Genomic DNA, 26,838 nt, shown 5'->3' on the forward strand with positions numbered 1-26,838 from the left:
CACATATTTTCAGATAAGTCAAAAATACAAATGTAAACTCAAAATAAGTCATGGCATATGGCAGAAAGACTTGGTCTCAATTCCGAGAACGAATATAATACAGTTTTTTATAAGGATCCAATTTCAAAATACTTGATAAACCATAATTTGGGATCTACTTAATCAATTGATTATGGATCACAAATGATATTTCTGGATATTACCTATAGTCTAAATGCAAATAGCAACAGATAGGTATCTAAATTTACAATATTATCATTATAAATTTTACGGTAATTGTCGAAATAATTATCTTGATAACTATTACAACGTACCAGTATTATTGTTATTATTACTATAAGGTTTAAGGTTATTAGTACAATGTCATATTTTTTTTCATATTATCACTCGTATATACATGTAAATATAATATGTATTATGTATAGTATATAAATAATATATATAACCATATCTGACAATTTTGTTTACAGTATTGATTTATATCCTCGATTTTATCTCATAAATTTTAACTCATATGTGTACTTTAACATGATGTGCATATACCTACCTGAACTACAAAAAGAATACAATTACAATAATTAAGTGCTAATGGCCCAATCGTCGAAAAACACTAAAGATTATTCTTAAAAAAAAATTGTACAAGCTATTTGGTCAATAGACAAAAATTTTATCGACGTACATCGAAAACATATAGCAAACGTCACATGTCTAGGTGCAAATGTAAGGATACAAAGATCCAAAATAATTTAGTTTCTGAGCGAAGCGATGAATGCATTGATTTTACAATGACTTGTGTTTTTTTTATTTTTTTCTTGTGTCTGTCATCACCTTTTAGGACAGTAAAAGTGCTTGGATTTTCTTCAACAGTAACTTTTCTGATAGTGAATATAGTTAGTCAAAAGAAAAATTTCCCAGAAATTTTCAAAAGCGACACGAAAAACAAAAGAAAAATTAAGGAAAAACGGGAATTTTTACGCAAAATCTGTTTTTGAGAAAATCTATAGATACCAACACGAAAATTTCCATGACTGTTTATATTTTCATTTTTTATACACCATAAAATTTTGAAAATATTCTGATTATTTTTGAGCTGTTTACGAATATTGTCAGTTTTCAATTTGTTTAGTTTTTTTTTCTATAAATATCAATATTTATAATTTATTTGTTGGGTAAAAAAGCGTGAAAATTTAATGCAAGACTCCTGATATATTGTTACAATAGCAGTTGAAAAATATTGAAAATACATAGGCACAATTTTTTTTTTTATAAGCATATGAAGTTCAAATTTTGACAAAATTTATCACATTTAAAATGTAATAATAATTTTGTAGTTAAAAATGTATAAAATGTTCAACTTTTAAAGCTAAGGATTGTAAATTGAAAACAAGGCTCCACGTAAATAGGTTATATATAAATTACTTTATTTACAATAATATCATCAAATATACTTGGTAATATCATAGGCTGACTGACCGTTTTCGCTCAGAATCGTTTTTCTTATACAATGATATTATATCATTGAATTCAAATTTAACACCATCCATTACAGTGACCCACTTGTAACTTACTGTACAGCAGAGCAACATCCACTTACCCACCTTTTTTAATTATAAATTCCAATACCTACATAGTTTAGGCTATAATTTACAGAAATACAAAACTTAGTATGCTTGTAAATGAGCGTGGGTTAACTTAATTGTATATTTTATTTTATTAAATGATTTATCATTGCCTACATTTAAATTTGAAACTTTATGTAGGTATGAGTGAAGTGAGACGTGTACTCACATCCATGTCTATACACCTACTTAGATCAAGTTACAGCTTGCCATTTTCTGAGGAGTAAAATATAGTCCTAGATTCTGAATATAGTGATGCTTTTGTGACATATTTCATGAATTAGTTTTGAAGGAACAGTGATTTTATTTTTGTGAAATAGGTAAGTTATAGTAGTATGGAGTAATAAACTTGCATTAGGTAAACCAACATCGAGAATGGTTTTTGATTGCATTTTTAATTTAGTTAGTACTTAAGTCACAGGGTTTAAAAACATATTATGTGGTTATAGTCAAAAACAGGAAATTCCTAGTTTCTAGTACTTTTTTTTAATAATTAGGAAAAACTCCGTAAAAAATCAACCAAAAATAAATGGAAACTAATATTTACGCTTGATATAATCACAATAATCTCTTGGTTTTGTTTGTTGAAATTCAGAAAAAATGATTTAAAGAATAATTGTAGACATTACATTTTAGATTCTGAATGAAGCGATGAATGTATTGATTTTACAATGATGTGTGTTTTTTATTTTTAATTTTTTTTTTATTTTTGTGTTTGTCATCACCTTTTAGGACAGTAAAAGTTCTTGGATTTTCTTCAACAGTAACAGCAGTAGTTTTCTGATAGGAAAGTGAATCTAGTTGGTACTTTGGGGGGTCAAAGGTAAAAATTTCCTAGTAGTTTTCAAAAGCGACGTGAAAAACAAAAGACAAATTAAGGAAAAACTGGAATTTTTACGCAGTCTGTTTTCGAGAAAATCGATTTTGGTTTTTGGTGTAACTCTAAAACAAATGACCATAGGTGCATGACATTTTGACTGAATGTTTATAATTGCATTTCCTATACACCATAACATTTTCCAAATATTATGACTTATTTTGAGCTGTTTACGGACATTGTCAATTTCCAGATTTTTTAGTTTTTTTTTTCTATAATTATCAATAAATTTTTATCTGTTGAGTTAAAAAGCTAGAGGGCTAGAAAGGCTAGAAGGCTCCTAGGTTATTGTTTCAACGGCAGATGAAAAAAATTCAAAATCCTTATAATTTATTAATTATTTTGTAGTTAAAAATGTATAAAATGTTTAACTTTTATGGCTAATGATTGAAAATTTAAAACAATGCTCCACGTGAATAGGTTATGTATAAATTACTTTATTCACTATAATATCATCAAATATACTTGGTAATATCATAGGCTGACGGACCGTTTTCGCTCAGAATCGTCTTTCTTATACAATGATATTATATCATTAAATTCAAAATTTACACCATCCAATACAGTAACCCACTTGTAACATACTGTACAGCAGAGCAGCATCCACTTACCCACCTTTTTTTGTTGATTGTTATTATTTTTTATAAATTAGAATCCATAATATTTGTACAATAAGTAATATTAAATAATAAGTGCTTAACCTAAAATTATCAAATCGCGGCACCAGTTCCTTTCGAGACGTCTGGTTGGGATACTGAGTGATGCTCAGGTTCTTTGGGATCATCTTGCAGTTTGGCGTGTAAGCACTTTTAATAGAGATCAGCAGTTTAAGGGTTTAAGGGATGATTCGAGACGAACCCGGGCGAGCCAGCGATTCAGCGCAGACAGATGTTTTGGAAAGCTTGTGTAATTCTTAGTAGATCCCCAGATTACGATGGATACTCCCATATAGTCGTTGACGAAGAGTTTTGTAATAAATTATTTTGATAGGTATGGTTAGGGTAGAGTAAAGGAGTGGCCTTATCTGAAGAATTTAGTTTCTTTCGCTTGTCGTTGAGATGAAGAGACCAGGTTAAGCGCCTGTAAAGTGTAAATGCACAGGTTTAACTTCTGTCGAACGAGGAATGATTCAATGATGACGATGTTGTTGATATGATTGAGGTTTAAGTGAGAAAGTATGATGTGACAAAAGAGGACTTTGATTCGTTTATTTTAATTTTTTAGTTTGTGAACCATTGTGAGAAAGTATTCAGGTGAGTTTCTAGTTAGAGAGATTCTATGGTGCTGTCGGAAGATGCAGATAGTAAGGTGGTATCATCGCAGCAAATACTTATAATACCATTTTCTAAACATAACTACCTGCTAGTACAATTTAAAAAAGGTGGGTAAGTGGATGTCGCTCTGCTGTACAGTAGGTTACAAGTGGATCACTGTTATGGATGGTGTTCAATTTGAATTCAATGATATAATAAAAGTCAAAATATTTGGAAAACGTTACGGTGTATAGAAAATGCTAATATAAACATTCAATCTAAATTTCATATACCTACGGTCATTTGTTTTAGAGTTACACCAAAAACCAAAATCGATTTTCTCAAAAACAGATTTTGCGTAAAAATTCCCTTTTTTCCTTAATTTTTCTTTTATTTTGAAAACTACTTGGAAATTTTTACTTTTGACCCCCTAAAGTACCAACTATATTCACTATCAGAAAAGTTACTGTTGAAGAAAATCCAAGCACTTTCCTAAAAGGTGATGACAGACATAAAAAAAAAATAAAAAAAAAACACACATCATTGTAAAATCAATACATTCATCGTTCCACTCAGAATTTAAAATGAAATACAAAAATATTGTTATATTATGGGATTAGAACACAATTTATTTAATGTAGTATTAAAAATGGAGACTTGGAATAATGTAATATTTTATAAAAGTACCAAGTATTTTGGTATTAAAAATTTCAACATACTGGAATTGTTGATGAATTGACATTACTGAGGCAATAAATACATCTAAATGTTTAACAATAAATGAGAAATATTGGGTGCTAAATAAAAATACATATAAAGCAGATGTGTACAATACGTAATAAAAAAATATTTTATAATAGCAATAAAAAATAATTAAAACAATATAGTTACATCTTGGCTATTAAATAATATTTTTTATAAAATCAACAATAAGCCATAAATAACAAAACAAAAAAATTTCTTAACAGATAGAAAAGGTAATGGAGGGATATTAAATAAGTATAAAATAAGTATTCTATGTAACAATCGAGCAGGAAAAAATATTAACTTTAAAAAAATTCAGATAATGGAAAAAGTCCCGGAAAAATTATAAAATAAAAAAAATAAATAAATGAGCTAATAACAACTAACCATTAATATTTAATATACCTAGGGAAGCATGTAGGAAATTTAATATTTTTTCTAGGGCTGAATGCTCTACTTTATTATTAATTTGATAATATAAATTATTGTCAACTATTATTTATTATCATTCAAAATTAATAACATCTAAGATTCTTATTTCCTAAAAAAACATCTTTTAAGCTTTAAATAAGTTTTTATGATTTTTTTAGTTTTTAGTAAATTTTCTCAATACTCTCAAAAAATATTGAATACTTAAACATCAGAAATAGGTACTATAATACTATGTACCATTGATACTACCAATGTATAACTTTAAATTACTTGAGGATGTGACTTTTGAAGCACGTTTTCTTTCTGAATAATAGTTTACAAACAGTAAAAAAAGTACATCAACATAAAAACAACCAATAGCTTTCTCATTGTATCTATACTTAAATTTTTAAATATAAACACCAAGTTATTAAACACTAAATTGGTTAGGTTATACAGGTTTATACTTATTTTAAAAGATGAACTATCTAAAAAGTTAAGTAAAACCACTTATTATAATTACTAGAATTTATAATCAATGGTAAAACTGACAATATGTTCTCAATTGCCCATTTAGGTATAATCATGGCAATTGAATATTATCATAACGTCTATAGGCTATAATGTAATTTAACTCTGAAGACTCAATTGAATAATGACAGTGTTATGATAATAATAAACAAAAGATAATGCTAATATTAAACAATTATCTAGTATTTCAATGGTGATATAAATGTTTGAATACCAAAGTTTATAATTGATGTTATCTTTCAGACATGAAGCGCATAATACTCTAATATTATTTATTATTTGTTAATACTCCGAGTATTAAGACAATAATTCCAATTGTACTCATAAATGATAAGTGATACGAGGTCATACGTTTAGAAATTAATAGTTAGGTAGGTACTTAGGAATTAAAAATGTTTATGGCTCTTAAGAAAAACATTTTAACAGGTAGCAAACTAGAAACTGAAAACAACTTACTTACGGTAATTCTAACTATTTATTAACTAGGCGGGTATTAAAATTGAAAAAATATTTTTTTAATTGTATTATTTTGGTATTATTAAGTATATTATGGACCAGAAAAGGATGTTAATTAAAACCATACATCCTAGCCTCCTATCCAGATGATAAAATAATCATGGGAGAAGCAGTCAGTAGGATAGTGCAAAAAGTAAGACTGACTTAGTAAAAACGTGTAAGCATGAGTTGATACCAGGAAAATACCAAATACCTATGACTATACAATAGATAGAAATGTACGGGATGGTGAAAATGAGACTGATGAGTTGGTCTCTTCAGTTAGAAGTCAAACTTAGATTAATCAACTTAGAAGCCAATGAGACATCCTTTTAGCAAGTACATGGATATAAATACCTTGAGGTCAACATTAATACCTAACTGTAAATAACTCTAACAAGTAACATGAACTTTATAAATATCAAAATTAAGCTTTATGGGAATATATATATAAATATATCACTTTGCTATATCATGTATTTTTAACTCAGAACTTACTGTCTAGAAAAACCAAAAACAAGCTATGTACAGTATGTCAATACTAGCAAAATATAACATAGGCACATTAAACTATAAGTAAGCAAACAAATTATAAACTAAAAGACAGTAAAATTATACTCTGATTACCTTATACATAGGTATTACCTATATAAGTCAACTCATAACTTAATTTTTGTTATTTTTTTCTATAATCGTTTTATAACAACAGTTTGTATTTGTACCAGTCCAATAACAAATGTAATAGGTATAATAATTAATAATAATAATAATGTTGTAAATGATCACTTAACTGTTAGAAAATAATTATCCTATAGGTAAAAATGCATTTAATGTATGTAGGTATTAGATACCTATTCTAAGGTAGTAATACCTAATATCACCAGATAATAGGTGATATTTATAATTTATATAAACAAAAATGTATCCATGAAGAGAGAAAGATAATTAGGTACCTAAATAATATGTTTCTCCGTGCATAAATTAACCTAGTACAATTTTTCAATGGCACGTACTAATCAAGTGAAAGTCGGAAAAACACCTAATAGGCATCTATTATGTACCCTATATAGCCTTTAGAGTATAGGTTCATTATATAGGTTCATTATCAATGTGTAACTAAATTTAATGTAAATTCATCTTTTTCTGTAGGTAGGTGATCAGTATGCAGTAGAGGTACCTTATGCACGGATTGCCAATCTATAAGTCACATATTACATAGAATCTCTGTAAAAGGCTTTTTAAACATCACATAGCCTACTTAAGTACACAATATTATTCAACAAAATGATGTGCAGTGTAAGTACCTATAACAATACTAGAAAAATCAAAAATCGTAATTAATACAACACTCAGAAAAGGTTTTCGAATTGGGTTTCGATCGCCAAAAGAATGTTCTAAACTAAAACACGATAGGGGGGTAAGTGTGAAAAGTGGTTTTTTTCTTTACTCACCACGAGCGGTATTCGGGTAAACTAGGACCCCTTGCAGAGCCGGACGGTTGGCCAAATCCAAAATATCGACGAGCGGCACGAAAAGACATGGCTATCATTGAAGACGAGTTAAAACGACACGAACGATCGAGAAAGTTTATAGTCGACGGACTTACGGCACTAATAACTATAATAATATGTGGAGCCCTATCGATTTGGAAAAAAAACGAGAAGAAGAGTGAAAAAGAGAACGACAGACGAGGGGAGGAAGGCGGCAACAACGACGACGACGACGACGACGCCACGACGGACTGATCGCGCGCAGTGCACACGACGGGACGAAACGGTTGCGGGACCGAACGTGTACGGAGTATTTGCCGCGAACCCGTTACGTTTTTGTACGGCCGTGTGTGGATGTATTATTGTGTGTTGTGTTTGTACGGTGCGTTGGGTGAACCGCTAGAGCAGAGCGCAGCGCCACCAGTACCGGCCACCACCGCGGCGGCAGCAGCTGTGAAACAGGTTACGGCGGGCAAACAAGTGGTTATCAAAGAGTGGATGACGATGACGTCACCGTTGTGGCGACGGTTGAGGAGACGGACGGACGGACCGACCCACCGCCACCGACGACGCCGAGCCGCCTTGGACCAGTGCAGCCACTAGCCCCACCGGTGGGGACGCGCACGTGTACTACGTCACGATATAATAATATAATAATAATTTCCTCTACGGTCGCCGTTCCCAGTTTTAAGTCTTAACGGCTATAATTGTAAATTATAATTGTAACAATGTCGGTTAATAGTAAGTCATTACTTGTTACTAATTAGCAATTAGAATGCGTGCGTGCGGTCGCGGATATCGTGATATATTGTCATGTTTTGTATTTTTGTCACCAACAGCGTATTATTTGTTTTTTTTCCCCTCTGTAAAACAGAAGTGAAAACCACATACGAATTATTTATACAATCCAACCTCGTTAATGGACGGCTACTATTCTTCCGAAAATTCTCTACGCCGTGCCCTATGTAGAATTATGCCGCCAAATTCCGCCAACAAGAAATTTGTCATGACTACCATGACGCATAATAATATTGTTGTGAAAACTATACTATAATAGTCTAGTCAGACACTGCCTGATTTTGATTGTAGTCCGCAGGTTGTGTGTGCAAACTGTCCGAGTGGAAACAAATATTTTCATTATTTTTTTTTTTATGTTTATAGATATTTAGGTGCTATTTACTCCACCCTTAGTGTTGACAAGTACGTCACGCCGTCACGAGAATCTAGGTCAAAATATCAAATACCAAAAAATATCACAAAAAATTAGGAACATAAAGGTGTACGTAAGTACGTAAATACGTTAACAATATACCTATGTTATAAACGTAGGTATAAAGACGTTTGATTGTTTGAACAAGTTAGATTTTTTTTTCATGTGTGTTGAGGTTATTAAACACCGACTACTGTACATTGTATTTATTTGGTCAATAATTTATAATTTATTCATTCAAATTTATTTTGAAAATGTTATTGGTATAATTAAATATAGTTGGTCATCTATAATACTTTTTTATTAAGCGTGGTTTGTAGAATTACGACCAACCGGGTACCGGATTATTTTTCCATGAGCATTTGTAAATCCTAAATACGCATTTTCGTAGTACAGTGTCTAAAGATCTCCCTCCTCACGAAAAAAGATGAAGGAAATATCATTTTTCTACAGTTTTTTGAATTAAACCCATTAAAAATGGGCTCCAACCTCCACAAAATGGGGATTTTTTCGCATCCAAGCATAAAATACAGTCTAATATTTGCAAAATAGATTTAATCACAACTTGTAAAAAATAACTTGAATAAAAATGTTCAATCATTGATAAAGTCATAAATTTATAAATGCCTAAATGTTATTATTTTAATAACTAATAATATATTTATATATAAATGCATAAAACTTAAAAACGAGTAGCCAAAATATATGTATAGAATCGCGTAAAGATAATGAGCAATAGGAAATGTTTTTATACAGGATTTTTGAGGAAAATAATTTGCCGTGTACATTTCCTAGTATAGAACTTAGACATATAATCATATAAAGATAATATAATAATAATCTCTTTATATGTCTGTGGTATAGAAGTAGTGGCAGTAGTGCTGCGTATAAATTTGGTTTTGATGATGTCCAACTGCAGTGGGGAACGATCATTTTCAAAAACGAGATTAATAAAAAACCGACAACGAACTTCGATGACTATCAGGCCTTGCACTGTAAGTATCGAAAGTAGGTAACCTACTTAGATCATTGGATTTTATTCAAGTAGATGAAAAATATTCAGTGACGAAATCTCGCAAAGTTATAATATGATAAAAATTATTATTTAAGTTCAGTATAAACTTAATGATAATAGGTACATTATGACATTAGATATTATACCTACGCCTGCACATGTGTTATAATATAAAACATACGTTTATAATTTTTACCAACCCGAACTCTGATGATATACAGTGATAGGTACCTATACATCATTCTACATTTCTACACTAATTTAAAATCTTAAAAATGATGTCTGGTTTTCTGCAACGAGAAAAACTTCAGTGAATTACAAAGGCGCTCGAAAATCAGTAGAGGAATTGGAAATTGTTTAGACGTACAATATTAACAATAGACTTTATTTAAAAAAACTTTGATCAATCAAATTTATACAAATAACTGAAAAAATAATTAATCACCCTTATTATATCGACAGATTTTTGTGACTATAAGTCACGTTATAATATTATTCAAATATACCTATTAATAATAATACAAATCGTTAGGCCGCAGAGGTTCCATAATAATATAATATAGTCGGCCGTATATCATATATTATATTTTTAAAGAGAGAAGGTCTGAAGCAATATTGCCTCAGTAGACCATTTCAATAAACCAAATCCGTCACTATATAGGACCCCCGGCCGTTAAATTCCAAAACGTGACACTGAATACGAATAAAACTAATGCCTGCGCCACATGTGCATCAGCATCACGCACGACAACTAAATGATAAATTAAGTTAGATAAAAAAATGTACATTTATAATTTACCAAAAACGCATTTCCCGCATTTTGTCATCTGTTGTTGGCTGTTGCTGATAGTCTATCTATAGTATAATCGTACCTCAATATGTACATAGTAAATATAATATTATATATAAATACAATTATTGTAATTTCCATATAGATACCTAATTTAATTTATGCAGTAAACAAGTCAACAATAGGAATTATCTACAGACTACAGTAATAGGGGCGTAAATGCATAATTTCATCAACAACTGCCAGAACTAAATACTAACACATGATTAACTAACTAGTTAGTTAATCATGCTAACACTAATATAAAAAAACTTGGGAAATCACTCTGCTGTACCTATAGTATATTATAGGTATCTAGTACCTACGCTAAAGTGGAGAGGGACTGCAGTTACCCCTACCTCTGACGGTGGTTAAGAAGTGTCCCGTTTAACAAATTAGGATTGATATTATTCAGGGTTAACAATCACTGTTTATACATTAGGTACATATTACTATACATTTATACATTACTTAGACATTAATACACTATAGATAACATTTTATATGGAGACATATTATAGTCCCCCCTTGCCATCTAGAATTTTTTCCCACTTTAAACTATGCATTAGTATCTAATTGAGTTAGGCCGTACCTATAAGTTACTCGGCGCTATAATAAGTTGAACTATTTTTTCAAAAAACATCTCATCATATATATTATTGTAAGTACTTATCTATAGGTAATAATAATTATTATCTTGTACGGGAAGAATAAAAACACATATCAGCAGTTTTTAATCATATTTTAGTTAAACATATAAATTATTAGGGTATTTACTGCTAATACAATTCTAACGCCCCCAGAAAACTTCTCTAGTTGCGCCTATACATATCAGGTACAAATTAAAACAATGATCCATAACACTATAACAGACTTAGTGATCTGACTATGATATACATCAAAAAAGACTTATCTAATAAGAATAATACAATTCATAATATAGGTACAATAGGTCCATAATCGATGATGACATTTAAAAAATATTTGCATTTAAATGTAGACATAGGTATACCAATATAAAATTATATATATAATACCTACCTATACTTATTTTATTGTTTACATTTTATTTTTAATGTAGCCCTGACTAAATGGTTTACTTTTAAATTTACAAGACACCCTGTGATACCCTTGGCTTGTTTTAAATTTTGGTTTTTTACGACTATAGCCCCTGTATACTGTAACTATTAATTCATAGTAACCCCCATGAAACAGGGTGTGAGGTTGCAAAAGAACAATATCTATTAATAGTTTATGAGAGTACCTTTACTTAACAAATTTTTACAATATTTTATTTCTGCACTACCTTGTATGTTTGCCAAGTGCCACTTATTTTTCTATACAATAAGGTACAAATTAAGTTGACTCGGACAAATGACCATAACAGCAGTGCCATCACTTGTATTGAATTTGATTTTTGGCGTTTACGATTCTCGCTTGATGACGCCACAGTACCTATACGTTTTTTCACAATATTATTTCATTAATTTTTAGATTCAGTTTTTATACTTCTGAGCACACCAACCGACATTAACATTTAACACTATTATCATACAGAGTATTCAATATTTAGGTAAAGTATGACATATGACTTTTTATCAGCTAAATAATAAATCAGCCACCAATGAATATTCTTTTTGCATTTTACCCTCCCCACAAAATGGTTCATACAGTAAGGAATTCACATCATGCCCTTGTGAAATACGTATGGATACAGCTGTCTTAATAGAACAGAGATTGAGAGATGACACATGATAATTATATGTGTATATATTACTATAGTAACTTCATGGTTTGTCCCAAGACCCAAAGTTTTACTAATTTGTACACGTTTTTATTCCTATTGTCCATAGCTATGGTAAAATCATTGATCAGTGATAATATTATTAAATTGGGACAAATAACAACCATCAAACAGTAACAAGTTACAACAAGAGTCGCACTAGGAAATTTGTCAATACATACCGGTGTTAAAATAAAATACACCAGAATCTTTGCACTATATCAATGTCGACACGGTGCAAAGATCCTGCCATCCCGGTGCCATTATATTTTCACACTGGTTGACGAATTTCTTGATACTATCATAGCCTTATAAATTTGCTCTACACTCTCCATAGTTAAATGAAGGAAAAATAATTCCTTATTATGCTGACCTATAAATATTACGATAAGTACCTAACTACAATTGTACATTCATATTTACTATTGTGCATGGTAAACACTTATTTTTTTGTGGTAACCAATAATTGTTTTTAAAACACGATAATTAGTATTACATAGTATTTATTAGAAGGTTTTAATTTGTTAACTTAAGACACATGAGTTTACTGATTATCGAATAAACATTTTTAGCGTAATTCATGAAATCTCCAACAGACTTTAAATTTAGAACTGTTGGTTTATTATCAGAATCAGTTGTCCATTCTTCAATTATCCATTCTTGTAGATATTTATTTATTTCCAAATTGATTGACTGTGGCTTATTATTTGTTAGATAAATTATTATGTTAAGTGCTAGACCTTTTCGAATTGTATGTTCCTTAAATTCACTAGTGTCTCCGCCGTCAAACACTTGTCCCTGACAAAGAAAAAGTAAATTTATATTTTATTATAATATTAAATAGGTAACTTGTAAGAAACAATAATATATGTACTTCTGGACGATCTTGAGGCAACTCTACATCTACATAAGACCAATATATTAAAGCTATAAGAACAGCAGCTGGATATTGTTCAAAGTGTTCCGCAAACTTGTCAAATAATAACTCAAATGATTTGGTACAGTTTGTGTCTTTATTCACCAAACGCCACACATGATTTCTTACTTCTTCACTGTTGTCTTCAGAATAATGTATTATTATATTCCATAATTTTAGAACTAGGAGCAAAGCCAATTAAAAAATGATATACAATTATATGAATATTGAATAAAATCAAGAAATTCACTTACAAACAATCATGTCTATTGAGTTGCTTCTAATAAGTAAATTATAGTGATCAACAATTATGTCAATACAAGCATTTTTGCACTCATCAGATCGTTGGTCATAGTATATATTGTCAAATAAATTTGTTAGTTTTTCTATCACAGATTGATCTAAAGATGTCTAAAAATAATTGTTGTTATAATATCATTGAAATGATAAAAAATAAGTAATATGTTATTGCTTACTTGTGAATACAAATATCCATTTATGCATGATAAAGCTTGGGAAATTTCAGAGTCTCTTTTAAGATTGAACAATTTTGAAATAAAATTCTCAATTGAATCATACGTTTTGAAATACATGTGCAGAACTGGAGTAAATTTTGATAAAACCAAATATTTCATATCAATTGATGTGTCTACTATAGTGCACTGTTGACAGACTAGCTCCATTAGACTTTTGTTAGCCATTAGTTGGTCCATCAAAACTTTGCGGTCCCAATACAGATTTTTAAAATTATCCAAATCATCACAAAACTCTAGAGGTTTTTCAGATAAAATAACACCTAACATTTTAAATACTGTTTCACAGTGCACATTGTTGTTCATAATATTGTAAACAATTATTGAAAAGTCAGTTTGAGCTTTTAGACTGATTGCAAATAACAATAATGTAGCACTTTCTAAATATTTTGATCGTCCAATAGTGTTAGTTTGAACTAATTTTGTAATAGATTCCAACGTAAGTGTACAAAATTGTTTAACAGAATCATTATACTGTACATCATCAAGTTGAAGCCATAGACATGTAATACATCTTAAGAAAACTTCTTGAACAATATAAGAACAGTTGATGAATTGGTTATAGTTTCTTATAAGATCTCCAGTTAATGAAACTAATTTATCAAAATCATCAAGTTTTGGTAGATTTTTAACCAAACTAAACATCTAAAATCAAATTTATACTGTCAGAAAAATGTAAACATATTTTATCAAAATCAATTAATAAGTATAAAGAAAATAATTTAAATTACCTGCAATAAAAGTCCATGTGTTGTATTTTCTTTTAAACATTTGGTAATTAATACATTGTATGTTATATAAAGATGTTCAACTAATTTATTTTGTGTAACTTGAGGTGCAATTGATATTGCAGCTAACATTCTAGTTTTCATAACTGGACTTTGAGCACATTTAAATATGTATGGAACGTAAATGGACAACTTAAAAATAATTAACATGAACTGTGTAATTGATCAACTGAATAATATACAATTATGATGATTTTTAAATATAATGTTTATATATTTCAATATAATAAAATATAACTTATAATCAAAATTTAAATTTACTTGGAAAATGCAATCAGTTGCTTCGTTAAGCGTTGGATATAGTCTAGCGAGTATTAATAATGTTGGATACAATGAAGGCCTCATGTCCATTGGTGAAAACTTTTTGAATTCGTTTAAAAATGTGTCATATAACTCCGGATACCTTTGAAAGAACTCTCGACCAGTCATACGATTTTTCCAAGATATTTCAGTAGATGATCGTGGAACACCAAATACACGATTGACCAATGCACTAAGTAATAATGTAGAAGAATTACGAATCTATAAAAATGTAAAAATGTTTAAAAAATTAATTAAATAAAGAGTTCCAAAGAGGTAACAAATTGGTTGGACTAGACTATCCAATAAAAAGGTTGTTGACATTACTCAACATTAGGTATGCAATTAAATTGCAGGGTATCAAAAATAATGAAATTTTGAAATATTATACTTACTGGCCATGATGATGAGTTAAATAATTCTATAGATATGTCAATTGCTCTAGATACAAAAGGACCAACCAGATCTCCTAACTGTGAACATCGAAATAATGCTCTTAAAACATTCAGAGCATGAACTACTCCGACTTTTAAATCTTCATTTTTATTCTTATTTTCACAAATACTTATCAATGTTTCCATTGTATAGTTAACATTTTTTCGTTTATCGTGGTTTGTACAGATTAGAGCCTTGGAAAAGTTGAACACAATATAATATTATACTATAATGTATTAAATGTATTAATATACAAGTATTTACTTGAATGATAAATGGCATTCCGGCACTCCTTCTTGTAACACAGAACGAATCACCCAATCCAGTTTTGATCTCTGTTAACACATCTTCAAGATATCTTAAAGGAATTTTGTATAATGTAGGAGACCTAAGCAAATTTACAAATACAAGTTGTCTTTTAGATTAAACATGTGAATAATCATTTTAAATATATACATATATGGTGAGTTTTTTTTTATAATCACATAGCATTACTAACTGGTAAATTTCTAGCTAATTGCAAATATTTTCTATGTTGAAATTTGGTTTATTATATTAAATTTTTTCAAGAAAGAGTCAAATTTTTTATTTAATATTTGTCAATTTCCTAACTATTTTTAAACATTTAGTTTGATGAGGACATTTTTAAGTTAATGCATATTCTTATTGCAAACATTTTCCAAACTTATGAAAAAAAATAAGTAAACAGTTTATTATTTTATTGATTAATATTTTTTTTTTCTTGAAATGTTGGTAAACAATTATAATTTATAATACACTGGGAGACCCAATGTACGATACACTGAAAAGTGTAAAAAAAAGAATGTTATATTTACTGACTGTTAGACACATTAATTAATTGGCTGTTAACTATTAAAAACTTTAAGGCGATTCAATTATCCACAACACAGTGATTAAAATAAAAGGTAAATTTACAATTAAAAACATAAGATTTGGTTTTGGTTTTTTCTTTTTTCTCCCAATAAACGATGAAATCTATATCGAGATCAGATTGTGGAACTCATTATTATACATAATATAAAATACATGACAATTCACCAATCAAACTCACATCCATTTTTTTCTTTTAATAATAAGTTTATTCAAATTCTGATTTTAGGAATTTATAAGGATCATATTTTCCAATACTCTAATTTTTATAAACATTATAAAGTAATACCCTGTGAACTTTTTTTTTCAAATTACAATCACCCTTTCTTCCTGTACATTTTTAAGCAGATGACTTTTTGAAAATATTTATATATATAAATTAAAATTTGAACAAGTAGTTTTTGAAGATAAAAAAGGCTGGTTATCATTTGAAAAAATAGTGATTTGAATAAATTCATTATTATAGGAAAAAAACTGGGGTGAGCCTGCATGGTGAATCACTTGGTATATCATAGTTTATAATACATCAGAACATTTTAGGAGTTAAAAAATATTTTAAATTATAGTTATAATATTAATAATTAGTTTTTTACAATTGTAAGTGTATATAATATGTTATAAAAAATACATACTTCCACATAATAGAGCAAACTTTTAAGTATGCAACATATATTTGTTCAAATGCACCTCGATGTTTAGTTTCAGAAAGTAATAAAGTTAAGCATGAACATATTTGTGTTATCAGAGCATTACTAAAGTCCGTATCTTGTGTTTCAATAATACTGACTATATCTGCCAATAATAATGATGATTCTTTTGTCGTACGCCAACAGCAAAGTAGAACCATTTGTGAAGTTACTTGACAATCGTTTTGATATAAATCTAATTTTTTGAAATTCTTTTATATTTGAAATTTTGTAATATTAGGTTTAATAGATAAAAATATACATAAGTATACGTCAAAACATTACCATCCATTGGAATAATGCCCTCAGGAGATGAATCATTTACAACAATTGATACAAGTTTTTCACATTTTAAACAAGTTTTTGATAATTTTTCTATGAAAGTGGTCCAACTGTTTTTTAAACTATGATTCCTGCAAAAATATTTATTATAGTAACACAATTTGTATACACTTATACAATAATACACTAATAAAATTAAAAAATGTAATTACTTATTTTAATACATTTAACAGTTTTAGAAGTAAAAGAAAACTTACTGCCAATTAATAGTATTTAGCAAATGTCGTATAGTGTGAATTAATCCATACATTGGTCCTTTTCCTGAAGCCAAAGTAAGATTTTCTTCAGCTAGTTCAACTTCTTTTTTAAGGTCATCCAGTAAGTCCAATATAATGTAATATGTATATTCTTCATAACTATAATATTATAAATACAATAATTAAACCATGGGTGTTATGAGGATGTTATGCGTTCTCTCTGTCTTACAAACACATAACATAGCAAATTGTACGATCGGCAGATAATGTTTAACTCTGTTAGTTTAAAAATTAGAGTGAATTGACTTCTTATTAAATTTAAAAGTAAGAATATTATCTAGTGAACCTCATAAAGTTTTTTTTATATTTTAATTTTAAAGAAAGTTATGAGTATTTTAAAATACACAAACAATTTAAAATACTCATAACTTGCTTCAAAATTAAAATATAAAAAAAAACCTAAGAGGTTCACTAGATAAAAGGTTTCACTAAATTTACTAGGTTCTTTAGATCTTACCTTTAAATTTTATAAGAGGTCAATTCACTCTAATTTTTAAAGTAACAGAGCTAAACATGATCTGCTTATCGTACAATTTTGTATGTTAGGAGTTTGTAAGACAGATAAAATGCATGTGGGTGTAGCGCCCTCTTATGGTAAAATGTTAGTTATTTAATTATATATTTAAACACAGAGTTGTATAATATATCATAGCAGACAGTCTTATTGTTGATATTTCCGGTTGTGAAAATTATCTATCAAATATTACTTGATCCTTAATTAGTAGCAAAATAGTTATCAGGATTTGGGATCATCAATTTAATATTGAATATTATGTTTCATTTTTTTTTTTTTAATATAATTTACTAAATACTAATTATTAGAAACTAGAAAGGCTTAAGAGGATACAACATTAATTCATTATCTTTATTTTACTAATCAATTAACTCTAATGTTTACTCATATTGTAGATCAAAACGTAAAATTTCTATGTGGTTCATATATAAAAAAGAATGATATAACAATTAATTTAATAATTTAAAACTCACTTTGTATTATGTTTTAAAAACATAACTACTTCTAATAAATATCCTGCTGTTATGGAATCGGGTGGGCTAGTACTAGATGCTAATATTTTAGATGTTTTAAGCATATCTTCAATTATTATATTATCCTAGAAGAAAAAATCAAAGTTTATGATCAACATTTTTAAAAATGTGATTTACTAATAATTAATTACCAATTTGATTAATTCTTGGTTGTTGCAAATTAATATATCTTTGGCTAATACTTTATTTTGCTCATATGTATCCCATATACAATTTAAAACTACAGAGAAATTTTTTGATTCATTTAGCCCAATAATACCAGTTGGTATTAGATATGTTTGAATAAGACGTAATGATTCAAGAGAAAAATTGCGTCTACAAAAATTTGCATCTGAAAAAAGGTTTTGAAAACAAAAATTGGAAAACCAATGTTGGAATTCTGTGTAGTATTTTAGTAATTTTGAATTTAAAGATTTGTCATTTCTAACTGTAACTGAAAATTGACTCTCATTCATTCTTATAAGTGTCTGAAATAAAAAATAAAATAAAACTTATTAAACATCTATATTTATAAGTATTTTATATTTTACCAACTTTTTTAACAAAACTCAAATTTGTTTGTCTAATTGATGGCTTTTCTGTTTTTATATTGTAAATAATAAAGTATTTTATCAATTCTAATTCTTTATCTGTGAATGGTTGAGTTTTCTTTTGACATTCCAAAATAAGATTTATAGCAATAAATCGGATCTATATAAAATAATATTATAACCATCAATAAACATTACTTAACAACAATTAGACAGTAGACTTATAAATTATTAAGTATACTGATCAAATTTAAAAAATAAATTTTAATATACATTTTCGTCATTATTATGAAGAGCTTTTTTTATTGTTTCAATATTGGTCTGACTTATCCAATTTCTGTCATCATGATTTTTTAAATACATTTTTTTCTCTATGTTGAAACAAATCAAATATATTTTTAATGACAACTCATTTTGATTACTTAAACTGAAACATACAACAAAATCAAATATTAATGACATCTATAATTACACCATAGAAAGTACACTTTTTACATTTTTACAATCTATGCAATATATCAACATAAAAAAAATGAATTTATCAGTACACCTATGATGAGATCTTAGATCATATTATACTATGAATGTAGCCATCGAGCTAATTCTTGAAGACAGAATAACCTAGAGCCCCAACTGTTTGTGCTCATGCGCGTAATTCTGATTAGTTATATTTTTATATTTAGTCTGATAACTGATCAGTGATAACGTAATATTAATTTATCATCAGTAATTTACACATACGCAGTAATAACCAAGGCACTAGCTTTTTCGGTTATTTTGGCTTCAAATCTAATACACAAGCATATATCGAGTGACTACATATATAGTATATGATCTAAGGATGAGACACAAACTTACTCATATATATGTTTTGAAACATCTGGAGTTAGTTCAACAGCTTTAGTAATAATTTGTTCAAAATGTTTTGTATCTAACTTATCTGTCTTATTAAATAATGGATGCAACCAATAGTCAAACCAAAGTTTACTTTCAATTATTGTATAATGGTTTAACATTAGATGTATATAAACGGTTATGGCCTGTAAATAATAATTTTACATTTTGAATGATGTAATCATTTTATATTTTATCAAAGTACCTAAATCACTATTTTTGGTTAAAAATAATTTAACAAAATTCAAATAATAAGTAATTTATTTATTAATAATTTGAAAAATAGTGATCTAGAATTGTTTTATTTTGAAAATGTTATAACTCACTGAATTGTTAGAAGCCATTAAATGTATTAAAGTCTCAGAAATATTTGGTAAATATTTAATAATTGATCTAGAATCAACTTTATCTGATATTATTGATAAAACAATAAAAAATGCTTTAGAATTTTTATCACATGTGGATAACCGATTCAATACATTGTCTAATATAAACTCATCTAAAAATGAATTAAAATGAAAATAAAAACATTTTAAAAATTGACAATTAAAGAACAATGTAATCTATATATTTTATTTGTCTAGAAGTAGGTACATACCTTTAATTTTTATTACATTTATCATAGCGTCTCTAGCAGAATGTCTTACACCATCTATAAAATGATCCAGGCGTATCCAAAGGAAAGTAATTAATCTTTCAATTTGATCTTTTTGCATATCAATTTTGCTTTTGGTACATAATCGTTTTGAAAATACAACCAACACTCGGCTTGAAGATATTAAAATACTGCTATCATTTAAGTTTCTTGAAAAATTAAACAAATACAATTTCATGATAAAACAAAATATTATATGTACACCATTTTGAAAAGGACTTATTACCTAATACTGGCTTCCATTATAATGTTATATAAATTAGCACAAATTGATTTCCCACTGTTTGGTTCAATCATTGTCAATTCTTCAGCAGTAAAAGTATTTAATATTGCTACACAAAATCCTAACTTAATCAAATCTGATCGTGTTGAAAGTTTATCCAAACAAATCTAAAACACACAATCTTATTATTATATTTTATTATATTTACCTTGTCTATTTTACCTTCCAGCATTCAAGAGTAGATTTATCTTTGATATATGAATATACTATTGAAAGACAACAGTTGAAAAGAGTTTCCATAGGTAAGTTATCACTATCTAATAAGTTCATAAAACATGCATTAAGTGAAAAATGCAAAGTCTCAGGAAAAACATTTTTTTTATAAGCTGTAAGAAAAAAGCGAAAACTTTCATGAACGCATCTGATAGCTGATATTTTTTGTGTAGGACAGGTTTCACAACTAAAATTCATAAATCAAATTAATTATAAACATTTTTTAGATAAATTAGATACATCAATCTTAAATTGCCTACTAAACATTAAATTTCTATTTATTTTTATTTTTTAAATAATAATATTGAAGTATTGCTTTCATTGTAGTTTATTGCAGTTTAAAAATATAAATTAAATATCATATTTGGTGAACTAAATTTTGTGCTACAAATAACTTGTGGAATATTAGGTACGTATTATATTTTTTTTATGAAATCATTAATATAAGTATTCACATTAATTTAATGCACATTTCTGATCAAACCGTGTAAGTATTAATATTAAATATTATAAAAGAACATACTTAAGAGGATGCCACACAGGCATTTGTTGTATCTGTCTTACAAATGTACAACATAGCAAAATGTACATTCACATAGCACATTTTACTCAATAATTTCTAAAACTAGAATGATTTTACCTCTCATAAAATTTAAAAGTAAGATTGTTATCTAGGACATCTTGGAGTCTTTTATTAATAGTTTTATTTAGAAGCAAGTTATGACCATTTTTAAAGTGTACATTAAATTTGCCATGTTCTACGTTTGTAAGACAGAGACAACAAACGCCCGTGTGTTGTCCTCTTAAGGGGAATATCCGTTAATCTTTTTTTGATTAAGTATGTCGTTAAATGGAGAACCTTAAGTTAAAACTAAGTTTAAGATGAAACTAAAAAATATTCAAAAACATTTTGGTGAAATTTTTCATCAGTAAATTAAGTTTAAAAATGGAAATTTTGCAAGTTCCTTTCCATTGGTCAATATAAAATAATACTATATAGTTTTAGTATTAGGAGTCTGTAACTTTGAATATATAATTTAGACATGTTGTTAGGTATACTGTCGTTGGCTGATTTTTGACATCATTTTTTTTTTTTTATAAGTTAAGAGTGTAAGAGTGTTCAAGTTTACCTCTTAGTCAATAATTGGTCTTTCTTGAATATTTTTTTATCATTTAAAATACAAAAAAAAAAAAACTCAATGACAGGTATCACTATTTTCAATCAGTATCATTTTTCAGATTAAAAATATTTTAACTATTGAGTTAGTGGTTTGAGAAGGAACTAAGATTTGGTGTTTTCATTTTTGTTTTGTGGCAGTTGCCGGCACGCCGTCAAATAACTACAGGTCAATGATAGTTAGAGACGTTAGAGTAAGAATATTTCATAATTCAGTTTACTAGTAATGCACTCCTGCGGAATTGGTTAATAACTCAATCAGATATTCCACCTTAACAGTCCTAATAACATGAAGTTAGTTTATATAATAATGGTAGAAGTTAAAGGTACTATTAAATAAGTTTTTTTTGTCTTCTTCAATTTATATTATCAAGACTGTTCAATATTTTTAATTGAAAAAGTTATTTTTAAATCTTTACTTACACTAATATTTCATATGATCGACGAAGATTAACTTCAAAAAATTCCATGACTTTGTCAATGCAGTTTAAAATAAAATTTGGAAATTTTTCACAACATTCATTTAACGTTTTTAAGAAATATTCTGTTTCAGATAAATTCTGCTTATTCTCCATTTTTGATATAAACTGACATGAAATAGCAATGGATAATTCTGATTGGAATATTAATGGACACAATTTTAAGCATCTGAAAAACAAAATATTAAAAATTCATGACATTTTTAGTCATTACAATTAAAAAATATAATATTTACTTTGTAACAGTATTTTTCACTGCATCATCAATACAATGTTCAGTATATACTTTGGATAGAAATGTTAAAAAATTGACTACCATTTCCTTCTTACATGTATCAGAATAACATATTTTGCAAACCTATAGGTTAAAAATGAAAAAAATTGTAAATCGTCCACAATACAAATTGAATAAACAACAATAATATTGTACAGTAACAATAATTACATGTTGAATGATGTCGATGAGCGAATGAGAATTTAAATTAGCTATAGCAGTATCATATTCTTGTCGAAGCCCTGAAAAAATAAATAATACCTGATTGAATATGTTCTATTATTTTCACTTATATTTTATGGCAGATGTTAATTTATTCTACCTGTGGCTTCTAAAATATTCTTCAATTCGTTGATTAGACTTGGATGACAGACATCTGGTCGGTAATTGAGTTGTGAAAAATCTCGTTTGACATTTTTTAGATTTAATGCACTCATAGCTTTGTATAATTTTTTTAGTTATATATTTTTGAATTGTACGGGATACACAACGATTTAAATTTAAAATAATAATGAAAATTGCTGGTGTATAAATTAGCATTGGTATATTTTATGTGTATTTGTGTACCTATCGTCCTATCATTACACAATACACAATCACAGACTTATGTGTCTCTTATTGTTATGTCTTAATGTTATGTGATATCACACTATCACTTAAACTGCCAGATATGATAAGATAACAATAGTTACAAATCATGAACTAAATGCCAAGAAGTAAGAACCATGAGGATCTTCTTAGTTCATGTTACAAACCACGGCTATAAAACAATCTGAGATTATACAGTAAAACCAGTTTTTAAAAAAAAATGATTTTGTTTTTTAACTCTTTTTTTTAATTCTTAAAAAATAACCGTAGATATAAAACTACAATTATTTATATTATATTATAATATATATATAAGCAGATTCTATAAAATTTTCGGAATGTTGATACTCTTTTTCAGCCATATCTATGTCATGCTCAAAGGGGGAGGGGATGGGTTAAAAAAAATTGTAATTTGTTATACTACTTATACTTGAGCCCCGTAAACTTTAAGCGTTTTACGGGTGCGTAAAACACCAAAAATCGTAAGCTTCTTAGTTCTAAAAACTGGTTGCCACACATGGGTTTCCGAAAATTGAAAAATTTGCATGGGTACTAAACTAGATTATAACACTAAATTTAAAAAAGGTGGATAAGTGTATGTCGCTCTGCTGTACAGTAGGTTACAAGTGTGTTACTGTAATGTATGGTGACAGTACCTACATAGGTAACTTATAATAATTCATATTGTAAATTAATTAGGTACCAAAAAAATATAACTTCTCAAACTCTGTGTCTATTGGCACTGCCGGGAGAATGTATTAGAATGTCTATAAACTTGCGGACCCGTTTGTATAGTTAAATTTGGCATGCGAACTATAATTGAAATAGAAAACCAGAATAGGTGCATTGCAGATGACAAAGATTTCTGTAAAAGAACATACAATATACCGTATAGGTACTGAGTATAATACTATAATATATAAGTTCTATGGATTTATTATAGTAAATATTATATTTTATAATATCTATGGCAATCGTCAATTGTCGAAATTCGTCGGCGACAGTTAACAATTCTAATAATTTCAGTAAATAGGTACTATTGTATTATAAATATAATATATTGTATATTTTGATTTCAGTGAACAAAAAAATAATAAACCACTAATATAAACGGACAGTTCGTTAAACCGTACATATAATAATGTAAGTTTTAATACAAACTCGCAAATTTCATTATGATCAGGTTTTTTTCATAAAGTATTTCGATACTTTCAATTTTCAGTTCATCGGAGTGAGATGATTAGATGGAGATGGATGAAGATGGCTGTTTCTTCGGCGATGACGGCACTCTAGCTACGTTTCACCGGAAGAGTAGATGTTTACGAGTAGGTTTGTTTTCATATTATTACCTACTATTTTACATTTACTTTTTAGACTTAAATTAGGCGTAAAATAGGAATTATTCTTGTTTTTTTAAATAATTTTGTCGAAAAATATATGTAACATGTATAGCTCATACAATTATGAATTTATAGTTTATAGAAATGCGGATGTTTATACTTCATAGATATTTTTTTATAGAAATCGTGTAAATAATTTGATTAAACAATCAGGTACCTACTCATCACTAGTATCAATTTTATTATATTACGTGTAAAATCACCGACACAAGGTGCAGACTGAATTAAAAAAATTAAAAACATAAAATAATGTTGTAGTAGAAGCTGGAAACTGTAGTTTTTATAATCCATATAATGTAACTATTAAATTGAATCGTTGAATTATTATTCAGAGATCACTTTGGGATAAATGCCAAACGTATAAATGTAAATTAAATTAAAAATAATTAAAAAACATTTTGTGAAAGGAACAAGATTACTGCTAATATTTATGTCTTAATTACTATAAACAAATAAATACAAATAATAGATATTTTAATGGATTTTTACTATTAACATTCAGTATAAATATTGTTTCTGATCGACTTACATATATGTAAGTACCTTATATAAAATAATTATTCATATCAAATAATCCTAGAAAATCCTTAAAACACCAAATTACATTTGTACATCATTTACAAAATTTTAGTTCCCTATTATGGTGTAGGTACTAATACAAACAATAAATTGCTATTCGAAAAAACAATTTCGTATACCTATTATTATTTACTAAATACCTACAACTAAACTAAACTAAAAATAAACATATGATTACATATACTGAGTGCCTATAAAATAATATTACATATGAAAATTGAATCTTTATTACGAATACTTATCGTTTACACAGACCACAAGAAAAAATAATTAAAAATATTAAAAATTAAGAACACATCATTGTAAAATTAATACAGTCATCGATCCGCTCAGAATCTATAATTATAGACTTGGAGTTTTAGAAATCTAGTTGGTATTATAGTATTTGATGAATTTACTGTATACGTTGATGGCTCTATGTTAACTCTAAAATCTAGTAATCACATTTTTATTTAATAATTCATAAAATACAATATATGCTCTTAAAAAAATATTCTTGTGCTTCTGATATCTATTCACCACCTTAATCAATAATTAAATTGATAAACGAAAATAATAATTTAAATAATACCTATATCATATTATTATAATCAAAATTATAAACTATTTTGGTTTATTGTCATATCAAATTTCAATGAACAAATTGTTCCTTAACACGGAACTCTTTGATATAAAAAGTTGCATTATATTATATCCGTGGATTCATCATATTGATGTACATAGTATAATATCTATCATTTATTTATTTATCTATGGCAAATCTCAAAGTCGTTGCAGAAGACACATTCGACTAAAAATTCTAAAATTTCAATAAGCTAAGAAGATATTCTAAGTTCTGTATTTTGGAGCGTTTCCTCATGGGCGTTGCAGTTCACACACGTCACGGATTCCGCCGAAGGAGTCGATAATTAAAGTAAGTTTGTTTTTATATTCTTTTGGGGCTTAAATTTACTTTTAAGACTTAAAACAAATATTTAATGTCACGAAAAATGTGCTATCCAAGTGTTGTAGGCGCATATTTTAGTTCCCGACTAGAAATGTATAAAATACGCGAGATATAAACGCCATCGTCGTTTTTCCAGTCCTTGTTTGTAGAATAATTATAATTAATAGGTGCATACCTATACAGGGTACTTAATATAAATATATAATTGTTTTGGTTTAATTTATAGAAATATATGTTATGACTTATAACTGATAATAGTTATAAGATACAATTTTAATTAATAGCTGGTATTTTTTTTCCAAATACAACGTTATAAGTTATAGGTAACTATTAATTTAGTGTCACATACTTAACTTCTATTATTCACC

General features: G+C 27.9%; 2 protein-coding genes and 2 long non-coding RNA genes across 6 annotated transcripts in view; 2 read left to right on the forward strand and 2 right to left on the reverse strand.

Annotated features, from left to right (window-relative positions):
• LOC132949999 (uncharacterized protein CG43867) overlaps positions 1-7,844 on the reverse strand; it is a 94,981-nt gene extending 87,137 nt beyond the window's left edge. Inside the window, exon 1 of one of the 2 annotated variants that reach the window (XM_061021167.1) lies at positions 7,382-7,844. The gene's annotated coding sequence lies outside the window, so the exon portion shown is untranslated. The remainder of the gene's footprint in view (positions 1-7,381) is intronic. The other variant, XM_061021162.1, reaches the window with a different exon arrangement.
• A 257-nt stretch (positions 7,845-8,101) lies between these two features.
• LOC132950861 (uncharacterized) lies at positions 8,102-8,823 on the forward strand. Its single transcript, XR_009665259.1, has 3 exons — positions 8,102-8,161; positions 8,295-8,516; positions 8,582-8,823. It is a non-coding gene; the product is annotated as an uncharacterized LOC132950861 (long non-coding RNA).
• A 3,920-nt stretch (positions 8,824-12,743) lies between these two features.
• Positions 12,744-23,539, reverse strand: LOC132950860 (tRNA (32-2'-O)-methyltransferase regulator THADA). 2 transcript variants are annotated; one of them, XM_061022455.1, is made up of 24 exons: positions 23,280-23,539; positions 23,129-23,199; positions 22,920-23,041; positions 22,628-22,852; positions 20,977-21,214; positions 20,758-20,921; positions 20,475-20,680; positions 20,203-20,375; positions 19,841-20,022; positions 19,256-19,409; positions 18,987-19,142; positions 18,584-18,919; positions 18,393-18,517; positions 17,346-17,504; positions 17,092-17,219; positions 16,753-17,002; positions 15,494-15,617; positions 15,190-15,423; positions 14,756-15,016; positions 14,438-14,626; positions 13,650-14,351; positions 13,428-13,584; positions 13,132-13,355; positions 12,744-13,055 (listed from the first exon to the last, which is right to left on the reverse strand). In XM_061022455.1, exons 1-24 carry the CDS (start codon positions 23,392-23,394, stop codon positions 12,774-12,776), a joined length of 4,977 nt encoding a protein of 1,658 aa, XP_060878438.1. In that variant the 5' UTR covers positions 23,395-23,539; the 3' UTR covers positions 12,744-12,773. The 2 variants fall into 2 exon arrangements, with proteins under 2 accessions (XP_060878438.1, XP_060878439.1); XM_061022456.1 differs by lacking the exons at positions 22,920-23,041; positions 23,129-23,199; positions 23,280-23,539 and having other exon boundaries at positions 20,977-21,140; positions 22,628-22,762.
• Positions 23,540-24,629: 1,090 nt separating this feature from the next.
• On the forward strand, positions 24,630-26,421 carry LOC132950862 (uncharacterized). Its single transcript, XR_009665260.1, has 3 exons — positions 24,630-24,688; positions 24,768-24,870; positions 26,293-26,421. It is a non-coding gene; the product is annotated as an uncharacterized LOC132950862 (long non-coding RNA).
• Positions 26,422-26,838: the final 417 nt, after the last annotated feature.

Source organism: Metopolophium dirhodum, chromosome 8 (assembly GCF_019925205.1).
Source record: "Metopolophium dirhodum isolate CAU chromosome 8, ASM1992520v1, whole genome shotgun sequence".
In the NCBI taxonomy this organism is placed as follows: Eukaryota; Metazoa; Arthropoda; class Insecta; order Hemiptera; family Aphididae; genus Metopolophium; species Metopolophium dirhodum.